The 25,209-nt window shown below is 43.9% G+C and overlaps 1 protein-coding gene across 1 annotated transcript in view; it reads left to right on the top strand.

Annotated features, from left to right (window-relative positions):
- LOC126188350 (titin homolog) overlaps window positions 1–25,209 on the top strand; it is a 1,721,077-nt gene that overhangs the window by 643,937 nt on the left and 1,051,931 nt on the right. Inside the window, exons 29-30 of the mRNA XM_049929949.1 lie at window positions 5,016–5,188; window positions 18,215–18,326. Coding sequence (XP_049785906.1) covers window positions 5,016–5,188; window positions 18,215–18,326 — 285 coding nt within the window. The remainder of the gene's footprint in view (window positions 1–5,015; window positions 5,189–18,214; window positions 18,327–25,209) is intronic.

The raw sequence follows: 25,209 nt of genomic DNA, 5'->3' as shown, positions 1-25,209 counted from the left end.
TCTTCAAATGGTTCAAATGGCTCTGGGAAATTGATTGATTGATTGAAATCAGCGTTAACAGCCACACATTTTCATATTCTCTTGTCACATTATGTAGATTAATCCATCAATACGAAAAGCAAGCAAACTGTTATTTTCTTCTTTTTTGTTTGTTTACGGATCATGATTTAGTTCATTGGACCATCATCAGGTTACAGATTCGTAAAACAGAAAAAAAGTAATAAGTGTATACTTTTCGCAGTTTACTATCAAATTGATCTTCAAATGGTTCAAATGGCTCTGAGAACTATGGGACTTAACTTCTGAGGTCATCAGTCCCCTAGAACTTAGAACTACTTAAACCTAACTAACCTAAGGACATCACACACATCCATGCCCGAGGCAGGATTCGAACATGCGACCGTAGCGGTCGCGCGGCAAATTGATCTTCCATGGAATGGCAGACATATTAGCAGAAGGAACTCGTATTAAACTTGATCTGCAGTGTATAGCAGTGTGTATAAATTCATTTGATTTATAGTGCGGAAGACTAGCAGAGAAAATAAAACGACGTGTATCAGCGGTATGTTGTACATGACAGTGAAACGATAATTCTGTTAAGACTTGTTACTCTGTAATTACGAGAAATAACCTGAAGATGGGTGACACTATCCGACACCGGTCAGTGTAAAATAGTACATACAGCGATCGACAGACGGAAAATAAGTCTTTTTTCGATATACTAGTGGTTTACAACAGGCGCGAACGACACGTCACCTTGTGGATAAAAGTCGCCAACCCGCAGAAGATAATTAGTGGAAAAGCCCGTAAAAGCTGCTGCTATCCACTTTCAAGACTCTAGAAAGCGCAATAAATTTAAACTTTTATCAACATGGCAAATCGCCACATGCGTCGCTATTAACTGAGTTACTTTGCAAGGCAATGGCCTGCCGACCGCAAAACCCCGGCTGAAATGCTTCCAAGTTGTATAATTAGCTGGTCCGTCGCCGTGAAATTATTTCTGTTCCTTTAACCCACCATTCTGACAGTTAGCACCTCCAGAGAGTACGTCTGAAGAAAGTAGCACGTCCAAAAATTCACCTCAGGTTGGTGCAAAGTTTCAAAAATATTTTAGTACTGAATAGACTGGTGCGAAGATACAAAAATAGTTAACTACTGAATGGATTGGTGCGAAGTTGTAAAAATAGTTAACTAGTGAATAGTGTCAACGGTTCTCATATATGATTGCCATATCTCTCACATAGTTCCCACATGTCTGAACATGTGTGAGGCTTACATAAAAATATTTTACGTTAAACACGTTTCCTACAAAACTGCAAGAGAAAGCTGCAGAATGTCAAGTCAGATACCGCACAATCAAATCTCCACAAGAAAGGAATGTCAGTGTGATAATTGTAACCACTCGAACCATCCGATTTTCAGTAAAATTAATCCTAATCTGAAATAAAACGATACTTTAATCTGAACTTTTTAAACGAAGCTAACCACTGTAACGGCGGGGAAAGTATATGTACTTTAACAGAATTTTTTCCATCAATTTGAAATTTACTTCAGCATTCTCCATTTTAAGGGTCCCACACGAACCAGCAGAGGATGACCACCCGTAATGACGAAGAGCACCCATTCCGGACAAGAGGGCCTTAAATCATCTATTCAATATCCAGAGCTAGGTTTTTAATTTACAGTTGCACAGCTTTGCATTATTACAATTTTCGCGGCAGGATTTTCGGTTCAGCTATTTTTCTGATGGTATCTTTACTGTTTAGACTGTGTTGTCACGAAACGTCTAAAATAGTTTTCCAGCAAATTTCTTGTATAATATTATTTCAGCCACAAAAAGTGAGGGTATGTTTGGCAATTCTTCTTCTCTCGCTGACTTCTTCACACTGACTGCTGACAGAAAAATGGTTATTTTACACCAGCAAACGGCTCTAAGAACATTCTACAATAGGAATGTACCGACTTGCAGCGTTCAGGATGAGACGAGCGATGACTGAACTTGTAAATCATATTACGCGCCAGTCTGCGCTGTAGCCAGTAGGGAGCAATGTAGTTGGCCCACCGCTTGCCAGATGTCAGGACAACGCAATGTTGGCAGCTACCGACAGATGGCTCTGTCCGTTCCCTCCAGACTCCAAGCATTGCTGTTCCGTATCTTCCGTGTCTAATCAAAAACCATACATTTTGCTCTTTCCCCCCTCTTTCTCTCTCTGCCTTTATCTTGATACGAAATCAGAGTTAAGCAAAATCTGATGTCACTAAAACGAAGTACCGACTTAAGAACAATAACTCAGAGTAGCCAACATGCGCGTACCCAGCGAGTGGCAATAGGGGGGGGGGGGGGGCAGCTGCCCCCCCCCCCCCCCCCAGAAGATATTCGCAGTTTTTCACTAGTTTACTGTTTTCTCGGATTGTACAAGTACATTCTTGTATTTAAAATGTTTATTAAAAGCAGTTTTTCACTGGTTTATTGTTTTATTTAATAAGAAGTGCTGTATGTTGTCTCGAGTCCTTGTTTCCTGAGTCTAGTATGACCTGCCCCCCCCCCCCCCCCCACCACCTAGTTCAGATCCTGGGTACGCCCTTGGTAGCCAAGGATTCCTGCCAAGAAGATCTAACAAGTTTGTCGTGTACAGCAATTAATGTTCGATGGTTACGAACGATATTAGCAATAACGAAAAGTTATTTGGATGCCATCTCGCCTGCTGTTCAGTGTATGCTGTAGTCTATGACGCGCGCTAGAAAATAATCCTGCAGCATCGAAATCTGTACGTGACGACTGGATATTACTAGGCGCTTAGGAATGAAAGGTGCTTACCCTGTCCCCATTCGGACTGCCATACGGCACAAACGCCAGCGCTAACGGCATGAATTTTCGGGATACTGTTGGCGATATAGACGCATTATAAATAATGAGCATTATAAAGAAAAATAACTCGGTCTCAGACGTTGCAGAGAACAAAGTTCTTTCTAAACTCGTCTTTTATAGCTCCCAAAGTTAGAACCACGCCCCTTTTCCTGGAATGAGTAGGTATTCTTCCTTACACGATCTTTCCCACCTTCCATTGCCTGCCATTTTACTTTACACAGCGCTGCTTAGGAGCAGAGAAATTACTTAAGAGACTGGAATATAAGTGTCCTCAGTAATAGATGGAAGCAACAGTCAACTGCAGATTTCGGTCGAAATAGCCTAGCACTCATTCTACATCTACATGTGGTCTTCAGTCCTGAGATTGGTTTGATGCAGCTCTCCATGCTACTCTATCCTGTGCAAGCTTCTTCATCTCCCAGTACCTACTGCAACCTACATCCTTCTGAATCTGTTTAGTGTATTCATCTCTTGGTCACCCTCTACGATTTTTACCCTACACGCTGCCCTCCAATACAAAATTAGTGATCCCTTCATGCCTCAGAACATGTCCTGCCAACCGATCCCTTCTTCTAGTCAAGTTGTGCCACAAACGTCTGTTCTCCCCAATCCTATTCAATACCTCCTCATCAGTTATATGATCTACCCATCTAATCTTCTGCATTCTTCCGTAGCACCACATTTCGAAAGCTTCTATTCTCTTCTTGTCCAAACTAGTTATTCTCCGTGTTTCACTTCCATACATGGCTACACTCCATACAAATACTTTCAGAAACGGCTTGCTGACACTTAACTCTATACTCGATGTTAACAAATTTCTCTTCTTCAGAAACGCTTTCCTTCCTATTGCCACTCTACATTTTATATCCTCTCTACTTCGACCATCATCAGTTATTTTGCTCCCCAAATAGCAAGACTCCTTTACTACTTTAAGTGTCTCATTTCCTAATCTAATTCTCTCTAATTCGACTACATTCCATTATCCTAGTTTTGCTTTTGTTTATGTTCAAGACACTATCCATTCCGTTCAACTGCTCTTCCGAGTCCTTTGCTGTCTCTGACAGAATTACAATGTTATCGGCAAATCTCAAAGTTTTTATTTCCTCTCCATGGATTTTTAATACCTACTCCGAACTTTTCTTTTGTTTCCTTCACTACTTGCTCAATATACAGATTGAATAACATCGGGGAGAGGCTACAACCCTGTCTCACTCCCTTCCCAACAACTGCTTCCCTTTCATGTCCCTCGATTCTTATAACTGCCATCTGGTTTCTGTACAAATTGTAAATAGCCTTTCGATCCCTGTATTTTATCCCTGCCACCTTCAGAATTTGAAAGAGAGTATTCCAGTCAACATTGTCAAAAGCTTTCTCTAAGTCTGCAAATGGTAGAATCGTAGGTTTGCCTTTCCTTAATCTTTCTTCTAAGATAAGTCGTAGGGTCAGTATTGCCTCACGTGTTCCATTATTTATACGGAATCCAAACTCTTCTTCTCCGAGGTCGGCTTCTACCAGTTTTTCTATTCGTATGTAAAGAATTCGCGTTAGTATTTTGCATCCGTGACTTATTGAACTGATAGTACGGTAATTTTCACATCTATCAGCACCTGCTTTCATTCGGATTGGAATTATTATATTCTTCTTGAAGTCTGAGGGTATTTCGTCTGTCTCATACATCTTGCTCACCAGATGGTACAGTTTTGTCAGGACTGGTGTCTACTCCCGGGGCCTTGTTTCGATTCAGGTCTTTCAGTGCTCTGTCAAACTCCTGACGGCAGTATCGTATCTCCCATTTCATCTTCGTCTACATCCTCTTCCATTTCCATAATATTGTCCTCAAGTACATCGCCCTTGTATAGACCCTCTATATACGCCTTCCACCTTTCTGCTTTCCCTTCTTTGCTTAGAACTGGGTTTCCATCTGAGCTCTTGATGTTCATACAAGTTGTTCTCTTTTCTCCAAAGGTCCGTTAAATATCATACATTGGCAAATAAATATGCTCTTGGCATCTTTCGTTACTCAAATCAGTGTTTTATGTGACGAGATGTGGCGGTGTGAAAATACAACGTCTCAGACTGTCTGGACAGCATGTTTTGACCGGCTGCAGGGAGTTTTGTACTGAGCGGGTACGGCGTGTTGTTGCAGTGACGTGGTCGCACGGGCTGCGCGACGTCACGCACAGCGCTCGCACCCTCAAGGAGACGAGCGACGACTACGTGCGGCTGACGCTGAAGCGCGCACGGCCCTCCGACGCCGGCACCTACTGCGTGCTGGCGCGCAACGTCTACGGCTGCGACCGCGCCTTCTTCACGCTCAAGGTGAGTGGCGCCTGCCCTGCAACTCAGCGCCCCTGTACCTTCCGGCGTCACTTCATTCCCAAACACAACTGCGCCATTACCGCATTTATTTGATGAACCGATAGCCATTTAAAGGGACAGGGCTCTTATTTTACTTGTACTTGATTGAACTAGAGACGTTTAAAAATTTGGTGCTGGACTGTGATTCGAATTCGTATCTCCTCTTTCGAGGATCTGAATCTCTCGGAACAGTATAGTTCAGTCATTTCGTTCCTGTTCCCAAGACTGCAATCTTCTCTAGGTCTCCTCCAAAGGTAAGTATCTGGGTCTGAAACCTGATCCAGTACAAAAATATTCATAATTTCATTTCTAGCTTTATCAAGTGCACACCCACCTGCTAGTGAAAATTAACGCGCAATTTCAATGTCTGTTCATGTGTTGCAAACAATCGCAACAGGTGTCGTTATTTCTGGTCAAACACGCACACATCTTACTGTTCATGAGTAAGCAACTGATACTTAAGCTATATTCGTGGATGCACGGTAGGTGTGCAGTTCGATTGTCGCTTAGGCACAAAAGTTTGTGTCCTTATTTTAGATTCAGACAACTAGCGGATCGTAAGAAAAACCGATACGTAACATTTGATTTTTCTTAGTTAACAATCGGATTACGTGTTGGGTTCGTATCTCCGTCACAGAACTTCACATCATGCACTTCATCTTTAAATGCATGCACACTTTGTTACTTCAGAATGGAGGTATATCAGACATCTTTCGTGGTTAGATAACAGGGATGAAAGGGTCTTGATAGGAGTCACGGTTTATTACAAAAATTGTCGTCTTTTATTTTCAAGTTTAGATTTGGTTACTGTTATTGGCAAAACTTTCGGTAATTCATGACTCTTCATGGCTAATCATCAATATGATGTGATTAGAATAGTTTAGATTACATTAGATTAACTCTTGTTCCATAGGTCATGAATACGACATTTCGCAATGATGTGGAACGTGTCATTTTAATGAAAGATTTCTTTAAATACCATGATTCAATTTCTTTACAACAATTTTTTACACTCTCTCTCATTGCTTTTTATTTCTCTCTCTCTCTCTCTCTCTCTCTCTCTCTCACACACACACACACACACATACACACACACACACACACACACACATTCTTTTTTATTTTTATTTGTATGTTGTCCTCGACTATCGGCGAGGCACGAAAACGCCTGTGAATGACTTTCTTAGTTTTGAGTGCACTTACGAAAGAAATATAAAAACAATAATGAGAGTTACTGATTTATGATGCTCAGTTTGCAGTCAGTTCTGAGTATTATTAGTAACTACGCTCCAGTCCCTAAACCTAGTTACAGAAAGCGAATCAGACGCATTACGCATTCCAGGCCGTAGCAGGCGCGACTTGGAGATACCAGCTATGGTCATTTCCCAGACCGCTGTAGGATCACATCGGTTCGTCTTCTTCCTGCTGGTACTGTAACTGAGATTTGGCAACAAGGCAACGTATGTTTGGCAACTCTGTGACCGCCATTACTTGACGGCTCAACACAAAAGTTTTATCTCAAGTACAGATAGTGTTGAGGATCAGTGGACAAAGTTCAAAACCATCGTACAATATGCATTAGATGACTATGTGTCAAGCAAGATCGTAAGACATGGAAAAGAGCCACCGTGGTTGTTGTGTACATAGTTCCGCGTAGCCAGCGCGTACACAACTTTCCCACTAGAGCGCGCCCTGCTAAGCACAACAGCGCAGGCGCAGCGCTCGTCCGTCTCCGCACTACGAGATGGCGCTGCCTTAGAGACGGACCAAATTATGCTTCCGTCGATCCGCATATTAGTATGTAACGCAGCCAATGAGATCGCTGCTAACATAGAACCTTTTCTCCTCGCGGATCACACTCGCGCAGTTATACCTGAACGCACGAGGTATTATAACGAGTGTACAGACCTCCGATTAGTCAGTCTGCGTTTGTCTGCATTAGTCTGTAGTCAAGTTTCAGTCTGCGCCTAATAAGATTACCAATTTCCTGTACATAGCCATGAAGGTAAATAAATAGACACTTTGTCAAGTATCAGAGATACGTGAGAACAAGGTTAACGTACCAAGACCAAAGGAACTTCAGACTGTCAATTGTAAACAGCATCCAGAATCAAGTTATGTAATGTTTATGCTTTTTATTATTTTAATAAATGTGTGTGAAAATTAATCAAGTTTTGTTTAGAGTTGGTCACCGTCAAGCTGCTACTCTAAGCGTGCAAGTGGCATTTCTATCGTCTCACCTAACGGCAGAAGATAAACACGCCACAATAAGACCACGAGACATATTGCTGACACTCGCCTACTTCCTTAGAGCAACGAGTCAAATAATCTCATGGTGTGTGTACCGAAGGTCTTACAGTACGCACACCACAGTGGTACAACAACCGAGTTACAAAACTGCTGCGGAAGCAAAGGGAACTTCACAGCAAATATAAACATAGCCAAAGCCTTGCAGACAAACAAAAATTTACACGAAGCGAAATGTAATGTGAGGAGGGCTATCCGAGAGGCGTTCAATGAATTCGAAACTAAAGTTCTATTTACTGACTTGGCAGAAATTCCTAAGAAATTTTGGTCTTATGTCAAAGCGGTTGGTGGATCAAAACAAAATGTCCAGACACTCTGCGACCAAATTGGTACTGAAACACAGGATGACAGGCCGAAATGCTAGATGCCTTTTCCCAAAGCTGTTTCACAGAGGATGACTGCACTGTAGTTCCTTATCTAGATTGTCGCACAGGTGACAAAATGGTAGATATCGAAATAGACGACAGAGGGATAGAGAAACAATTAAAAACGCTCAAAAGAGGAAAGGCCGCTGGACCTGATGGGATACCAGTTCGATTTTACACAGAGTACACGAAGGAACTTGCCCCCCTTCTTGCAGCGGTGTACCGTAGGTCTCTAGAAGAGCGTAGCGTTCCAAAAGATTGGAAAAAGGCACAAGTCATCCCCGTTTTCAAGAAGGACGTCGAACAGATGTGCAGAACTATAGACCTATATCTCTAACGTCTATCAGTTGTAGAATTTTGGAACACGTACTGTGTTAGAGTATAATGACTTTTCTGGAGACTAGAAATCTACTCTGTAGGAATCAGCATGGGTTTCGAAAAAGATGATCGTGTGAAACCCAGCTCTCGGTATTCGTCCAGTAGGCTCAGAGGGCCATAGACACGGGTTCACAGGTAGATGCCGTGTTCCTTGATTTCGCAAGGCGTTTGATATAGTTCCCCACAGTCGTTTAAGGAACAAAGTAAGAGCATATGGACTATCAACCAATTGTGTGATTGGATTGAAGAGTTCCTAGATAACACAACGCAGCATGTCATTCTCAATGGAGAGAAGTCTCCCGAAGTAGGAGTGATTTCAAGTGTGCCGCAGGGGAGTGTCGTAGGACCGTTGCTATTCACAATATACATAAATGACCTTGTGGATAACATCGGAAGTTCACTGAGGCTTCTTGCGGATGATGCTGTAGTATATCGAGAGGTTGTAACAATGGAAAATTGTACTGAAATGCAGGAGGATCTGCAGCGAATTGACGTATGGTGCAGGGAATGGCAACTGAATCTGAATCTAGACAAGTGCAATGTGCTGCGAATACACAGAAAGAAAGATCCCTTATCATTTAGCTACAAAATAGCAGGTCAGCAACTGGAAGCAGTTAATACCATAAATTATCTGGGAGTACGCATTAGGAGTGATTTAAAATGGAATGATCATATAATGTTGATCGTCGGTAAAGCAGATGCCAGACTGAGATTCATTGGAAGAATCCTAAGGAAATGCAGTCCGAAAACAAAGAAAGTAGGTTACAGTACACTCGTTCGCCCACTGCTTGAATATTGGTCACTAGTGTGGGATCCGTACCAGATAGGGTTGATAGAAGAGATTGAGAAGATCTAACGGAGAGCAGCGCGCTTCGTTACAGGAACATTTAGTAATCGCGAAAGCGTTACGGAGATGATAGACTCCAGTGGAAGACTCTGCAAGAGAGACGCTCAGTAGCTCGGTACGAGCTTTTGTTGAAGTTTCGAGAATATACCTTCACCGAGGAGTCAAGCAGTATATTGCTCCCTCCTACATATATCTCGCGAAGAGACCATGAGGATAAAATGAGAGAGATTAGAGCCCACACAGAGGCTTACCGACAATCTTTCTTTCCACGAACAGTACGAGACTGGAATAGAAGAGAGAACCGATAGAGGCACTCAAAGTACCCTCCGCCACACACCGTCAGGTGGATTTCGGAGTATGGATATAGATGTAGATGGGCAATCCTACCTTTCGTTAGATTGTCTCCTAATAAAATCGAAAGCGTTTGTGTGTCTCGTTTCCACATTCGATAGCGAACACATAAGCACAATGTATCACAAAGTACACTGCTTCACAAAAAAGTGTGAAGCTGACAGAAGGGGAGGAGGAAACGAGATGGAACTTCACCGCTCGAGAGTGTGTGTGATGTAACTTCAGTGCTTACGAAATCGACTCAAATTTACGAAGATTTTGGCACTATCGGCCCACTTATCGGCGTCACGGTGAAGCCCCTCTGACGTGGATCAATGCACTGGTTCTGTTGCGAAGAGTGTCACAAAGCTCTAGTACGTTCTTGGAGGCAAGTAGACGCACAACTGTTGCTACTGGTCCGTGATATCCTGGAGACTGGTAGTGGAGCAGAATTGACGTCCGACCTAGTCTCACACATACTCTGCTGTGGACAGATGTGGGTAACTGGCTGGTGACTGGAGTATCACAGTATCACGCGAATAGAGACACCTGCCCTGTGTGGACGAGCATTATCCTGTTGAAACATGGCAGTACGGTTCTGTCTGGATGTAGACGCTGGATGTCGATGACGTACCATTGTTCCCTCAGTCACTACCAGCTTTGAAGTATTGGCAAAAATTTGCCAACACCATGAACGGACGAGTAACACCGCCGTGCCTCTGCAAAACATTGAAAGAATGGGGCAACTCCCGAACTCACGGCCATACTCGCCGACAACGGTCCTCTGGGTAGTGTAGAACCCCGACTCATCGCTGAATAGAATGCGACGCCATTTGTAACCAGTAACCGTTTTTGCTGTGGTGTTAATGGCATTCCATGGCATGACATGGCGTGGGACAGTAATTCCCTAGTCCGGTTGCTGCTGGCCTTCTGACACCGGTGCGGAGTCAGACAGAATGTTGCAGAATGGCAGACGCTGATGCGAAAGGATTACGATGTGAGTAGTGCACAATACGGCGGTCCTCTCTTGTGGTATTGAGACGTGGTCGAGCGGAACCCCGACGACGAATAGACACCTGCTCTGACGTTCCCATGCAGTTCAGCAACGGGCCACTGCCGCAACAGAATGCCCCACAATCTGGATATCGCACCATTCGACCAGCAGGCCACATGGAGACCGACAATGAGGCCCCTATCAAACTATGTCAGGTGCTGATAACGCTGCCTCATACGAGTACGTGACACCTCTATATCCCTCACAGTGATCACTCAATATCTGATGCTGTTCACGTCTCTTACGTCTAGTACCAACCCTGGTAACAACACTGAACGGGAACAACACTAATGCATTCTGGTGGTCTTTCAACCTGTAACAGAGAATTACAAGTAATCATTTAAATACCCGCCGATCGATGTAAGTGTACCAAGTAGCATTAACATCTGACCATGTCTTTTGGCTGCTTCATTCTTTGCGTCAGGTAGTGTATTATCATATGTCTACGTGCAGGAAACTGTAAAACTTACATTGTTTATTTTTCTATCCGCTTTTTAGTGTATTATCATGTGTCTACGTGCAAGAAACTGTAAAACTTACATTGTTTATTTTTCTATCCGCTTTTAAACGCTAAGAAAGTGTATCACTACGTTCATATTTAATTTGTCCGTCGTTTGTTGTGATCCGTCATGTAGTTCCGAGTAGCTTACAAGCTGAATGATAATGTGATCTCTGACTTGGAAAACTAGTCAATTAATGTCGATCTACAATGTTTAATTCTTTACAGATGATTTCTTTCGTGCTTAACTTTGTCCAGTCCTCCTGCTTCTGATACTACTGATTCTTTTCAGCTTTAAGCAATTTTTTTTCCTCGTTACTATTTTTATAAACGTAGTCGGTGGTGTTAGGCATACAAGCACACAGCGAAGCGATCATTAGCGCCTAAGTCTAATCAATGTTTGATCATCAGAAATTATAATTAATTAAAAGCAGCAATGAACAAAAAATTCCTCAGAGTACTAGAAATGGATAACTACATAAAAAGGAATGAAAAAGAATCTTTGATTAGAAGAGATTTAGTAAGTAAACTGAGAACTTCTTGCCAACGCAGTGTGTAAGAGTTATGAGGAGGAACCAAATTTCATTACGTGCTTGGCACCCTTCAAGTCTTCTAAATTTATGGAATACCGTTAGCAGACCGTTACTAGACTCTTCTACAGACAATCGTACGCCATACGCACTGCGCAATGATGCGTCGCCTCACTGGAGCGAATCTATGCGTCATATGGCAGTGCCGAATTGGAAGACGGAGAAGGAGCACGTCGTATGCCCTAAGTGGCTCGGGGAAGCTACAGCAAGACCGGAGAGGCGGCTTCAGCAAACGTCACCTTGTTGTCCCCCACTTACAGTCAATTATCCTGCCAGTTAAACAGAACCCGGCGCCTCAACAATGGGGCCACTGTGTGGGGAGCGGCGTCACATTATGCTGCGCTGGGCACTGAGCACGCCTTCTTGGCTGTCACGTCCTTTTATTACCCCGAATACCGGCACCTCGATGCCCTAGTATGAAGCGCTGTAGCACCTCCCTGTCGGTCTGTGTACGGGCGGATAGGGTCCTCCACGTTCTATTACTCTCTCTGCTGGGTATCTGTATTGCTTATACAGAAACAATTGTAGAATGTAACTCGAGGCAGACGAGCAGTTTTGAATCTTTTAACTCCTACATTGCGCTCAGCATCACATATACGTTGGCGTTATACGATAATGCAGAGCTAGCCACTAAAAGTACAACGACAGGAAAAGTATCAAATAGTGAAAGTTTACTTAACGGGTACAGTATAGTAGGAAGAATCTACAATTAAATTTTTTGATGATGTTGGTGAATACAGGTTGCACTTGTTGCAACGAACATGGCTCCAACCAGAGTCGAACTGAGCTTGGATGACATATACAGTTAAGCCATAGCTGGCTGCTTCAACTCTACGCCGTTCCTCAATCGTAGTCGCTGGCGAATGGTCGTGGGGCATTCCCTTAGCTACCCAGCACCAGATGTTTTCAGTGCGCGGGAGGTCGGGAGATCGTACCTTCCAGGACAAGAGTGTAACACCCTATGTACCGAGGCAGGTCAGAACAGCACAGCTTGAACGATATTTTAATGGAGCACCCGGAGGTAGGGCACAACCACCGGCCTTAGCATTTCAGAAATCTGGTGTTTGCTGTAAAAATTGCCAACTACTCTAACCAGAGGTGATGGTGTTGTACACCCAGTGGCACCACAAAGCCACACACTAAATGCTGGACCGTGTGACGGTGACGGATGCAGTCTCGCCACACTCTCTGTCCTCGTTGTCTCCAAACACAGATACGTCCACTACGATACTGAGTGCAGAACCAGGACTCGTGTGAAAAGACGACGCTGTGCCATTCCTGTGCGCAGGGTCGCTGTTGGGTGCACCACAGCCTCTAGCTGCTTCCGCGTGACTCTAATGATACCTCCCGAGGAGATCACGAATGTAAAATTAGCGAAATTCGAGCGCGCACGGACGCTTTCCGGCAGTCGTTCTTCCCGCGATCCATACACGACCGGAACAGGAAAGGGAGGTAATGACAGTGGCACCTGAAGTGCCATCCGCCACACACCGTTGGATGGCTTGCGGATTATAAATGTAGAATGTAGAATGTAGATGTAGATGTAGATGTAGGTCCAGTAGTGGTCGCCTTCCTGGCAGTCCGTGGTGCTCCAGACATCGTGTTTCTGCCTGTGGTGCTCGTGTTGCTGGAAGTGAGACGTTTCCCTGACAGACATAGTGTACGAGACGTGGTTGTACGATCCTACTCGGTCTAATGAACAATACGTCTGTCTTGGGCGGCAGCCGCGTGCGGTCTTTGAGATCCTCCAAGGCGTCGAGTGTAGCCCTCCTGAACCTGTCGATTCCATATTCCCGTCACAGTCGCTGAATCCCGACCAACTCTAGAACAAACCGCAGCCCCCGCAGGCCACGATCTTTCCGCTGTAGAATTTAGACGGTTTTTGGTAGAATTCCCCTCTCCTTACACGATGAATACCAAAACCTTCTCCCAAACACCAAAAATCCAAATGTTGTTTCTGAATGACAAACCCGCTGCGTAATCTTTCGTCATATGTAGAATGTAGATGACATCGTTCCTAGACTTTTTGCAGTTGCACTGAAGTGCTAATCGTTTACATATCCAAGCACGAACTAAACTTGGGTTAGTTTTGCCTTTGATGGATGGTGCCTTACGGCGTTGCACTTTTAGTGGTCAGCAGTATAAATTTGCTTAACTGCTGTATCTTGAGAACATAATCTGTTTAGATCACAGAACAGATAATCTTATTCCCTGCTTAGATTAAAAAATATAAGCACTTTCCATGATCTCCTTTGCTAAATTCTAAATTCTCCTGTACTTAATCATCCACCAGAGTGCAATCCGTCTTCCGTCCTAGATTATATCTGTTATATGACCCACACCGAGTGCTCTCCCATTGATAGAATGTAACTTTCTTCATAATCGGGCACTTGAAACCGCCACTAATCACTAATATGGGCGAGTTACTGAGCGGAGGGAAAGCTAGTGACTTTCGAAGATCAGATAAGACCTGACGCACGATCAGCGGTTGCTATTGGATAAATAATGAATCATTACCGTCATCTGGAGAGATCCCAAGTATGGGCTTATTTTGCTGGTGCTCGTGGCCAGCCACTGCCCCCTATGATGAATAGGATTAATGGTTTTCTACTGCATAAATTTTAGTCCGTAAATGAACACAGCTTCCTATGTCGAGAAATTGAATCACATACGTACCTTTCATTCCCCCAGCCCAATCGACATTGCTGCTGTTAGTCTGGAAGAGCAGCACTCTGTCACAAAACCTCCAGCGAATAAACAGAACTGTACCAACCTACATGTCATTGACAGCCATGGCAACGACTACGGAGAGTTCCCGCTGTTCTGCTGAAACCAGTCCCAAAGGACTTGACCAACTCGTACCTGTAATAACGTTGTCACAGTAACCTGATGCGAAGATAGGCAGTCGTCCAAGGAAGCGCCATTGAGGAAGCACTGTAAGAACATTATAGCTGGGAGTATTATATTATCTAAACACTGGAAAAACACCAGTGAACTCTTTCTTTCTGTCGAAAGGTATCTGCATTACGTCTTCCGCAATGTTCCACTCATCGACGGCACAGATATTTTCTGCACCTAAACTCGAAGCGAAGAAGCAGTTGTTTCGAATTTAGAATCCAGAATAGACGCCGATTAGCCACCGAGATTTTTCCTTCACAGCTGGTGAATGAAACATTGCGATATCTGTTGGAAGATGTGCACTCCTTCCCTGGCTGTCAATGTCATGAATCATTCGGTCCGTTCCGACAGTCGTTTCCGTTAAGTTCTGTAACATACGTGCAAACACCTTTTTCTCACTGTGTGTTCACAGTGTCAAAAAGTATTTAATTAGATTTCTTACAGATGATTGAAGTATTGGATGTGGTCCCAGAACACGAAGAAAATGTAATGTATCTTTCTGGAATAATCCAACATTAGAAGAAGTTCTAAAAACGATTCGATGTATATGGTTTATGTAACAACGGAACCTAAGAGATACCTTGTCTTAAAAATGCTTGTTTTGTAGAATTCTGTTGTGATACCTGGAGCATCGCTAAATTCCTTGTGTTTCTGCATTACCGGACGCCTCCAAAACCTAGTTTTTCATCTATTTTTTTTCTGAAACTATATCGTACATTGTAAGAGAAGTCAGATGTAACTAACAATGTCTCTTCCAAGTAATCTTACCAGCTGAGCTATCCGAAAACGACTCAGGCCCTGCTTTAATAGCTTCAACTTCCCCAGTACCTGTCTACTACTTTCCAAACTGCACTATTATTATTATTATTATTATTATCGTATGCATCAATAACAGTAATACACATTTAGCAAAACAAAGAAATATATATAAAAATGAACATGTGAAATTATATACAGTACACAAGTTTAAAAACGGCTCAGACTATACTCGGATGTTGATGGACTCGATCCAGCGGAGTGCCTCGAGGGATGCTTGATGGAGCTTCTCAATGCCACCAGGGAAGCCTCTGATTGGACAATCATTCACAACGTGGCTCATTGTTTGGGTGTCACCACAGTCACACTATCACTTGAAAAGCCCCACTTGTTCATGTTGTATTTGCACCTACCCTTTTCAATCCGATATCTGTTTAACTGCACCCACACCACCCTTAGTTGGTGGAAGCCTGGAACTGGAACTGTTGGACTGTCTACAAGTTCGTGGTTTCGGGTTCTTGTAGCTTTCCACTCACGTTTCCACTCTGCGTCCTGGTCGAATCATGTTGATAGCATTAAGACTCCCATTTCATATGCTGGTCTTCTAGATTTGAGGCGGAGATCTGGTGGTCAGATGTTTGAAAGCACTGGTAGCCAGCAAGTAGGTGTAGACCGGACTGTACCACTAACTAGTTTCATTACTGAGTTCAGTTGGACATCTACTTTCACTACGTGGGTGCTTCGGAGGCAAACTGGTGCACAGTATTCTGATGCAGAGTATACCAGTGCAAGGGATGCTCCTCGGAGGACTGGTGTGGTTGCTCCCCATGTACTGCCTGCAAGCTTTCTCACAAGGTTCACTCGTGTTTGAATCTTCTTGACCATGTTGGAAAGGTGTTTTTTGTATGTTAAAGTTCTGTCCAGAGTGACTCCCAGGTATTTTGGGCTTTCGTTGTATCTGACTGTGCCAAGAGGGCCGAACTATCGACTGATCTTTGCTGATGAAAGGCGATTAGAGAGGTGGAACAGGCTTACCTCGGTTTTAGAAACATTTCGTCTTAGTCACCATGTCTCAAAATACTCAAAGTTTAGTAAGGCTGTTCGTTAGGTGTTCTTCACATTCAGAAAAGTCTTCACTCTAATATGAAATTGCCAGGCCATCTGCATATTGAAATTTTCGGCAGGTCAAATTCGGCAGGTCAGCTGGGTAGAGGTTGAATAACACTGGAGCAAGAACACAGCCCTGAGGTAATCCATCATTGAGTACATGCCAAACTGCACTTAAGCTGCTTGGCAAGCACTTCTGGAAGAAAGAATATCGGCACACTGCTTTAATCTGCCAAGAAGTTTCAAAACAGTGCACACTTTGCTGCAGAGCGAAAGATTAATTCTGGAAACAATCGCCTAGGGTATGTTTAAGTCATTCCTCAATGATATCCTTTCTCCCAGCAGTACTAATCTCGGCAGGTATTTTAGAGAGCTTCTCTAAAGTTTGAAAAGTCAGAGACAGTTACTGGCAGAATACAAGCTGCCAGTCGTTCCTGGATAGATCTGTGGATAAGGGTGTTACCTATGAAACACAAGGTTCCCAGTTCGTGTTGCGCTCCGGCACACAGTTCTAATCTACCAAGAAGTTTCAAAACGGTGCACACTCCGTTGCAGAGTCAAAGATAATCTCTGTAACTGTATCCTTTGTGAACGTTAGAGTAGTGATCTAGATGTGAGGTAATGAGATTAAATACATCTCTCGAGAAACAAACTGTGCTCTGATCATTTCGTATATACTTCGATGCGTTGCGCTTCGGATATTTGTCGTATTTACTTTTACTTATGGCCGATGGGCATTCACAAAGTAATGTAACACACCGTTTTTCTGAAAGCAAAATGGTTCAAATGGCTCTGAGCACTATGGGACTTAACATCTGAGGTCATAAGTCCCCTAGAACTTAGAACTACTTAAACCTAACTAACCTAAGGACATCACACACAAACATGCCTGAGGCAGGATTCGAACCTGCGACCGCGGTTCCGGACTACAGCGCCTAGAACCGCATGGCCACCGAGGCCGGCTTCCTGAAAGCAGGTCGGTTATATTCAGGATTCTAGTCCATCATATTATTCCCCATTCTGCATTGACTGCATTTTGAACAGTGGATGCTACATTTCAGATGTGTTACGACCCGTAGCTCTACCCTTCATTCGATCCCTGCGAAACCCTACATTTCAGCAGGATAATGCACGACCGCATGTTGCGGGTCCTGTATGTGCCTTTCTGGATACAGAAAATGTTCGGATGCTGCCCTGGCCAGCACATTCTCCAGATCTCTCACCAATTGAAAACGTCTGCTCTATGGTGGCCGAGCAACTGGCTCGTCACAATACGCCAGTCACTACTCTTGATGAACTGTGGTATCGTGTTGAAGCTGTATGGACAGCCGTACCTGTACACGCCATCCGAGCTCTGTTCGACTCAATGGCCAGGCGTATCAAGGCCGTAATTACGGCCAGAGGTGGTTGTTCTGGGTACTGATTTCTCAGGATCTATGCACCAAAATTGCGTGAAAATGTAATCACATGTCAATTCTAGTATAATATATTTGTCCAATGAATACCCGTTATCATCTGAATTTCTTATTGGTGTAGCAATTTTAATGGGCAGTAGTGTGTCTGCGATGCTTTGATTTTCCGCCAAAAAGAACTCAATGACAGCTCTCTGCTAGGACACACATCCGTTACAGACACCATTCTGAAGGCTGCGTATACGCCGCCACCTATCGGAATTCCATGAAACCACAGGGGCTGAAGCGAGAAATTTCCACGATGTTCCACATTTTGTCATCCGAAACTGGCCGACGGAAATAGTGTTGCATACTTACTGGACGCCCCTCGTACATACTTTTTGTTTAGCGCTACCTACATCACGCGAGCAATCTTCGGATTCTACACAAAACCTTCTGTTCCAGGTCCGACAGAGAGCTCGTTCTTTGACACCAGGAGCAGAGTCACGTTTGCGAGACACCACCGAAGAGATCCTGAGGGACATCAGGGATTCTGAGGAGAGAGAACGGCGGAAAGGTAAGAACGCGTCGAGCGCTTTGTTTTGCACTCTGACACAAGGGTTTTTAGCAGTTTGTTTTGTGCAGCTCAAACATATTTGAAAAAAAAGTCATCTCATTTCAGAGCCTTCAACAGCTACCAGTATCAGTTATCATAAAATTATTTACAGTGGCCTGTAATTCCACCGTTTTTTACTTTTTCCGTGAACTAAAATAAAAATCATAATGTGCCAATTTCTCCAGAGTTACCTGCAGTCACTACGATTAGTACTAGTAATATAAAAATTATTGACAGCAAAAAACACTGTACACATCGATACAGGATGGTTTTCATTCTAATGCACGCCACAGAAAGAAAATTATCATACGGGATATTGTTAATAATTTTATGATACCTGAAGATGATGAAATGATCGAACCCGATAGTTGATAAAGATTTATTTCGTCACAAGCTGTCTGCGGTTCTGCAATGACTTTTCTAAATATTTGGATGAAGTTCGAAAAGTATCACAGAAGAAAATTAATTACCTTCTCGACAAATATTAGCCCCCTTTCTTTTGTTTACCACTTTAAACTTCTAATATCTGTCAGTAATGTCATTATAAAATCATCATTATGTTCGTATGTCACGCATTCCTGCAACTGGCTGATCAAATGTCTTTCAGAAACTGTTACAATATTAATATTCTTTATTGGTGTCGATACTGAGTAAGTGGCAAATGTGTGGACATTAATGGTAGAGCCGATTCCTTTTTCTCTGTAATTCCGAAAACCCTATAGAAAAATTCTACGTCTTGTTCCTTTTTCTGTTTTCCGGATGGGTTTGTTGTTCTCAGATTTATTATTGTCAGTTATTTTTGCAGAAAATTCTGGACTGGTGTTATTTTTTGTCACTGAAGTTCTTAATTGTTTACACATACTTCATGAGGAACAACTCTGCTCTGGACTTTATCTGTATTAAGAAAGATGTATTTCTCTTTTTGCGCCAAATCATACATGAAAATAAAAATGCTTCCGTGAAGGGTTAAAATTCTTGTAGTTGTATTTTTATAATCAATATAATTATTTAGTAAAGATCACAACTGGCAATGTCACTAGCTTTGTGAGAACGTTCCGTAACAGTGCTGTCGGAAACATAGAAAGGGAGAAAACACAGAAAAATAAAATAATAAAATTGTCAGGTTGCTCAATGGGTAAGCACTGGACTCGTATCACGTCTTCATCGTCCTCTCCTGATTTACTTTTTCCGTGTATGAATGCCAGAACGGTTCTTTCAAAGATACCTCTGCCAATGTAATTCTCCATTTCTGTCTGGCTGCTGTTGACCTCAGCGTCGAGTAGGACGCTGAACGGCAGTATTATTTTCCTCAGTAAAAAATTGTTTCACCTTGCCACAAGACCTGGAGAATATTGGTGATTGGCCTGTATATTGTTGCCGCCCTTTCAATCCACTTTCATCCAACTCGCAGTTTGTACTAGTACTTGAGACATCTACTTCGCTCAACAGACTGAGGTGTCAGGCTGTTTACTTCTAGAAGACTCCGTAAATCGTTAGTCCATTTTAGTTCTACACTGGAAACCTAAGGAACTCATAAGACAAGTATAAACACGAATAACAAAACAAAATGGCAGCAAGTGCACATGAAAACTTGCAGAATTTGCTGTATCACCGGGACAGCCCCAGTGGCAGCCATGAACGGAGTAATTTATTAGACATAGGTACGCTTCAAGATGTGTAGTGCATAGAACTAGAGCCTAAGGGGGCTTGTAAGCCATATACGTACTGACGAATATTCATTTACAAGGACAGTTTTGTTTACTTTGCTCGGAAAGAGATTTTGTGTGTTGTCATAGCCTATGAAGCTCTGATTAAGAAAGACGTATCACGACGTCCCTTAGCTACATCTCTGACCCAAGCACTTGTTCGAAATGATCACCGTTCTGAATAAAGAGCAGCGCACCACTTTGAAAGGACAACGCGGCAGGCTCCAACATTTCCAGTTTCTTTCTCTTTTTTTTGTCTGCGACTGGCTAGACGCAGCTCTGCACACTAGCTTACTATGTGCAAGTATGATCGTATCTGTTTGGTTATTGCTCTGTACATTCAATTGATCCTGTGTTTAACTGATCCTTGGTATCCCTCTACAGCGCTTACCGTTACCAAATTAACCGTTACACGATGGCTCAGCATGTTTCCTATCAAGAGTTCACTTCTTTTCGTCAAGTTCTACCACGATGCTCTTTCCTCCCTAATTCGATTCAGTGGTTGTTCATTTGTTTCTCGCTCTGTCCACATAATCTGCAGCGCCATATTTTAAAATATACTATTCACCTCTCGAACGAGCTATTTACCGTCCACATTTCTCTTCCAGGTGAGATTATACTCCTAGCAAACACTTTCGGAAAAGGTATCCTAACACTAAAATTTATGTTACAAGTTTCTCTTTCTCAAGAAAGCCTGTCTTGCTATTTCTAATCTACATTTTGTATCACCTCTACTTGGGACATCGTCAGTTATTTTACTGCCCAAATAGCAAAACCCATTTACTACTTTTAGTCATTTCGAAAGCTAATTTTCTCAGCATGTCGTGATTTAATCCGACACTTTCCAATATCCTTGTTTTTCGTCTTCACTTTGAACTTCAATTCACCTTTCCAGACCTCTCCTTAACTTAATTTACCTGTTGCTCAAGATTCGGATTGAACAACACGAGGCATAGTCTCCAAATCTGCCTCACTCCCTCCTCAACAGCCGCTCCCTTTCATGTCATGGACTATTGTAACTACACTCACGAATTTGTAAGTGTTGTACTTAAATTTTCACTGCATGTATTTTATCGCGAGTAATATCATAATTCAGAACTGGCTTTTCCATTCAAAACGTATTCTAAACCTACAAATGATAGAAGTGTGGGTTTGCCTTTGTTCAACCAATCTCCTAAGATGAATTAATTGTAGGGCTAGTACTGTCTTGCGTCTTCTACCTCTCTTCTGACACCCAAACCGATGATCTCCTAAAAGTTCGACTGGAGTAACATCAAACGATAACGCTGGCCATAGGATAAGTAAAGTCTTTCGTACCCGGTTACCAGGATAAAAAGCATGGTGCTGACTCTGGAAAAACGCTGAAGGCCCGTCATGTTGAAATTTTTTGCGGTTTAGTAGTGGAACATGTTCCATCAACAGAGGGAGCTCATCTTGAAGAAATCGTAGCTATCGCTGCTTGAGTTAGATGACGGTCGAGAAAATGAGACTAGAGAGGAAATCACCAGCGATCGCGCTGCCTGTCGTCATGAAAGCTTCTGACGCGCAGAGCGGAGGTTATTCTTCCTCTAGCAGTGAGTCTTATGATGATTAATTACACTTATGTTTGTGGAAACGTGATCCGTTCCAAAATAGCTTATTTTCTAAAGTGGCAGAGCCATTTTCGTCATAAAATGGTTGATGCATGACAAAACTACACTCCTGGAAATGGAAAAAAGAACACATTGACACCGGTGTGTCAGACCCACCATACTTGCTCCGGACACTGCGAGAGGGCTGTACAAGCAATGATCACACGCACGGCACAGCGGACACACCAGGAACCGCGGTGTTGGCCGTCGAATGGCGCTAGCTGCGCAGCATTTGTGCACCGCCGGTGTTCTTATTTCAATTTCCAGGAGTGTATGACCATTGAGCTGCAGGTGACGTAAGAAATATCGATGGTTGTGCAGTGTCCACGTAAAAGATCCCATGATGATGTTGGTCTTCCGTGCAAGTGCAACACCGTGAATTCATTGTCCCAGGAAGGGGAAACTTTATTGACACATTCCTGGGGTCAGATACATCACATGATCACTCTGACAGAACCACAGGCACATAGACATAGGCAACAGAGCATGCACAATGTCGGCACTAGTACAGTGTATATCCACCTTTCGCAGCAATGCAGGCTGCTATTCTCCCATGGAGACGATCGTAGAGATGCTGGATGTAGTCCTGTGGAACGGCTTGCCATGCCATTTCCTCCTGGCGCCTCAGTTGGACCAGCGTTCGTGCTGGACGTGCAGACCGCGTGAGACGACGCTTCACCCAGTCCCAAACATGCTCAATGGGGGACAGATCCGGAGATCTTGCTGGCCAGGGTAGTTGACTTACACCTTCTAGAGCACGTTGGTTGGCACGGGATACATGCGGACGTGCATTGTCCTGTTGGAACAGCAAGTTCCCTTGCCGGTCTAGGAATGGTAGAACGATGGGTTCGATGACGGTTTGGATGTAGCGTGCACTATTCAGTGTCCCCTCGACGATCACCAGTGGTGTACGGCCAGTGTAGGAGATCGCTCCCCACACCATGATGCCGGGTGTTGGCCCTGTGTGCCTCGGTCGTATGCAGTCCTGATTGTGGCGCTCACCTGCACGGCGCCAAACACGCATACGACCATCATTGGCACCAAGGCAGAAGCGACTCTCATCGCTGAAGACGACACGTCTCCATTCGTCCCTCCATTCACGCCTGTCGCCACACCACTGGAGGCGGGCTGCACGATGTTGGGGCGTGAGCGGAAGACGGCCTAACGGTGTGCGGGACCGTAGCCCAGCTTCATGGAGACGGTTGCGAATGGTCCTCGCCGATACCCCAGGAGCAACAGTGTCCCTAATTTGCTGGGAAGTGGCGGTGCGGTCCCCTACGGCACTGCGTAGGATCCTACGGTCTTGGCGTGCATCCGTGCGTCGCTGCGGTCCGGTCCCAGGTCGACGGGCACGTGCACCTTCCGCCGACCACTGGCGACAACATCGATGTACTGTGGAGACCTCACGCCCCACGTGTTCAGCAATTCGGCGGTACGTCCACCCGGCCTCCCGCATGCCCACTGTACGCCCTCGCTCAAAGTCCGTCAACTGCACATACGGTTCACGTCCACGCTGTCGCGGCATGCTACCAGTGTTAAAGACTGCGATGGAGCTCCGTATGCCACGGCAAACTGGCTGACACTGACGGCGGCGGTGCACAAATGCTGCGCAGCTAGCGCCATTCGACGGCCAACACCGCGGTTCCTGGTGTGTCCGCTGTGCCGTGCGTGTGATCATTGCTTGTACAGCCCTCTCGCAGTGTCCGGAGCAAGTATGGTGGGTCTGACACACCGGTGTCAATGTGTTCTTTTTTCCATTTCCAGGAGTGTAGATCAGGACCAGAGGTGACTTAAGTATGCCCTGCCTAGTGTCTCGTCACTGAGGGTACGTGTGTTTACAATGCTTGCAGCACTTCTTGCTGGTCTGTATTTGCAGTACCTGCAGTAATCTTGTTAGCATTATTCAGATTGTGATCGGTTTAAGGGTTCTACTGCCATTCACATTGAATTACTAGTGACATTAACGATTTATGTTCCATTCCAGCTCGGAAAAAACACCACTGCTCGTTTTATTATCCTGGTTAGACGTGGGTTCGATGCATGTTAGAATTTTGTTGAAAAGTACATGCTCCAGAAAATGATTCTGAATGGGGCAACTGTATCAGGGAGATCGCTTAGGAAACGCGCATGGACTTAAACAAAGGTATCGTTTGATTCAAACATCAGTGAATAGACAAGTTCATTCGCAAAAATTCAGACACCTGAGAAAAGAACTGGGTTTCGGAGAATTTTTGAAAGCTCTTGCAAATTATTCCTTATTTTAGAATGATACCGCATATAAAACAGTTGTCCGACTCATTTTTGATTGTTTTTTTTAGACCGTATCACACAGAAATGACATAAAATAAGGGGAATAATAAGAAAGTGCATTATTTATTGAAAGCAACATTGTCTCATACATACGATTATGTTCAACAAATGCTATTCCGACACGTTAAAACAAAGGTATCGTTTTCTAAGGATTATGTATGAGATCCAACCTCCCGAGAGAAATGAAAGAACGTATTACTACAGCATTCTACACATATGTACCACGTAAGTAACAAGACTGCAAAATTAGAGGAACTGAAGCTTGCTCAGAGGTGCGCAGATAATTGTCGTTTCCGTGCCTCATCCGAGAGCGGAACAGGTGGAATAGCTAAACTAATTCATTCTGTGCATTCCACATACAACGTACAGTGGCTTGTGGAATACGCCCTTGAATGGGATTGTAAATTACAACCAAACGGGAAGCTGAAAAATAAATAGGTTATACAGAACATTCATTGGGTGGAATAGCATATAGTGTCATACACGCCATTGATAAAAAGACAAGTGAGCTGAATATAGTGCCCAGTGGGTTGACAACTTAGGAAAATTGGGAAAGAAACAGCGATGTACTGGAGCATCCATTTTGCTCAATGCGAACATGTGCAAAACCAAGTAGTTACGCTGCTGAGACGTGCTTAAGAATGTAAGCTGTAAGACGCAGCAAGAGCAAAGGAACGACGATTAGCCCTGGGTGCCCATTCAGCGTTTGGCTTCAGACAAGTGGCTGCGATCCCCGCTGTGTGCGTGGATGCCAAATGACCTGCCGGTCACGCTTTCTGAGCGCTCTTCGGATGTTTCATGGCATTCTTTTGTAGCGGAACAGAGACGCACAACCGCAGACAACACCTGCGCGACTTTTGGCAGTGGTTAACAGGTTAACCAGTCGATCTCATCCACACCGAGCGTCTCTTCATTGTCGCACTGCGTCTTCCGCCTTCTTCCCACTGACGTTCTGTCTGTGCCCAGAAATGTATACAAAAATGTATCATAATAGCTATAGCTACTTACCTCTCTCTTATTATGACTTTAGTCCGTTCCTTCGTCGCGCGGGATTAGCCGAGCGGTCTCAGGCGCTGCAGTCGTGGACTGTGCGGCTAGTCCCGGCTGAGGTTCGAGTCCTCCATCGGGCATGGGTGTGTGTGTTTGTCCTTAGGATAATTTAGGTTAAGTAGTGTGTAAGCTTAGGGACTGATGACC

This window comes from Schistocerca cancellata, chromosome 5 (assembly GCF_023864275.1).
Source record: "Schistocerca cancellata isolate TAMUIC-IGC-003103 chromosome 5, iqSchCanc2.1, whole genome shotgun sequence".
NCBI classification, from domain to species: Eukaryota; Metazoa; Arthropoda; class Insecta; order Orthoptera; family Acrididae; genus Schistocerca; species Schistocerca cancellata.
This window is presented reverse-complemented; position numbering and strand designations above follow the sequence as displayed.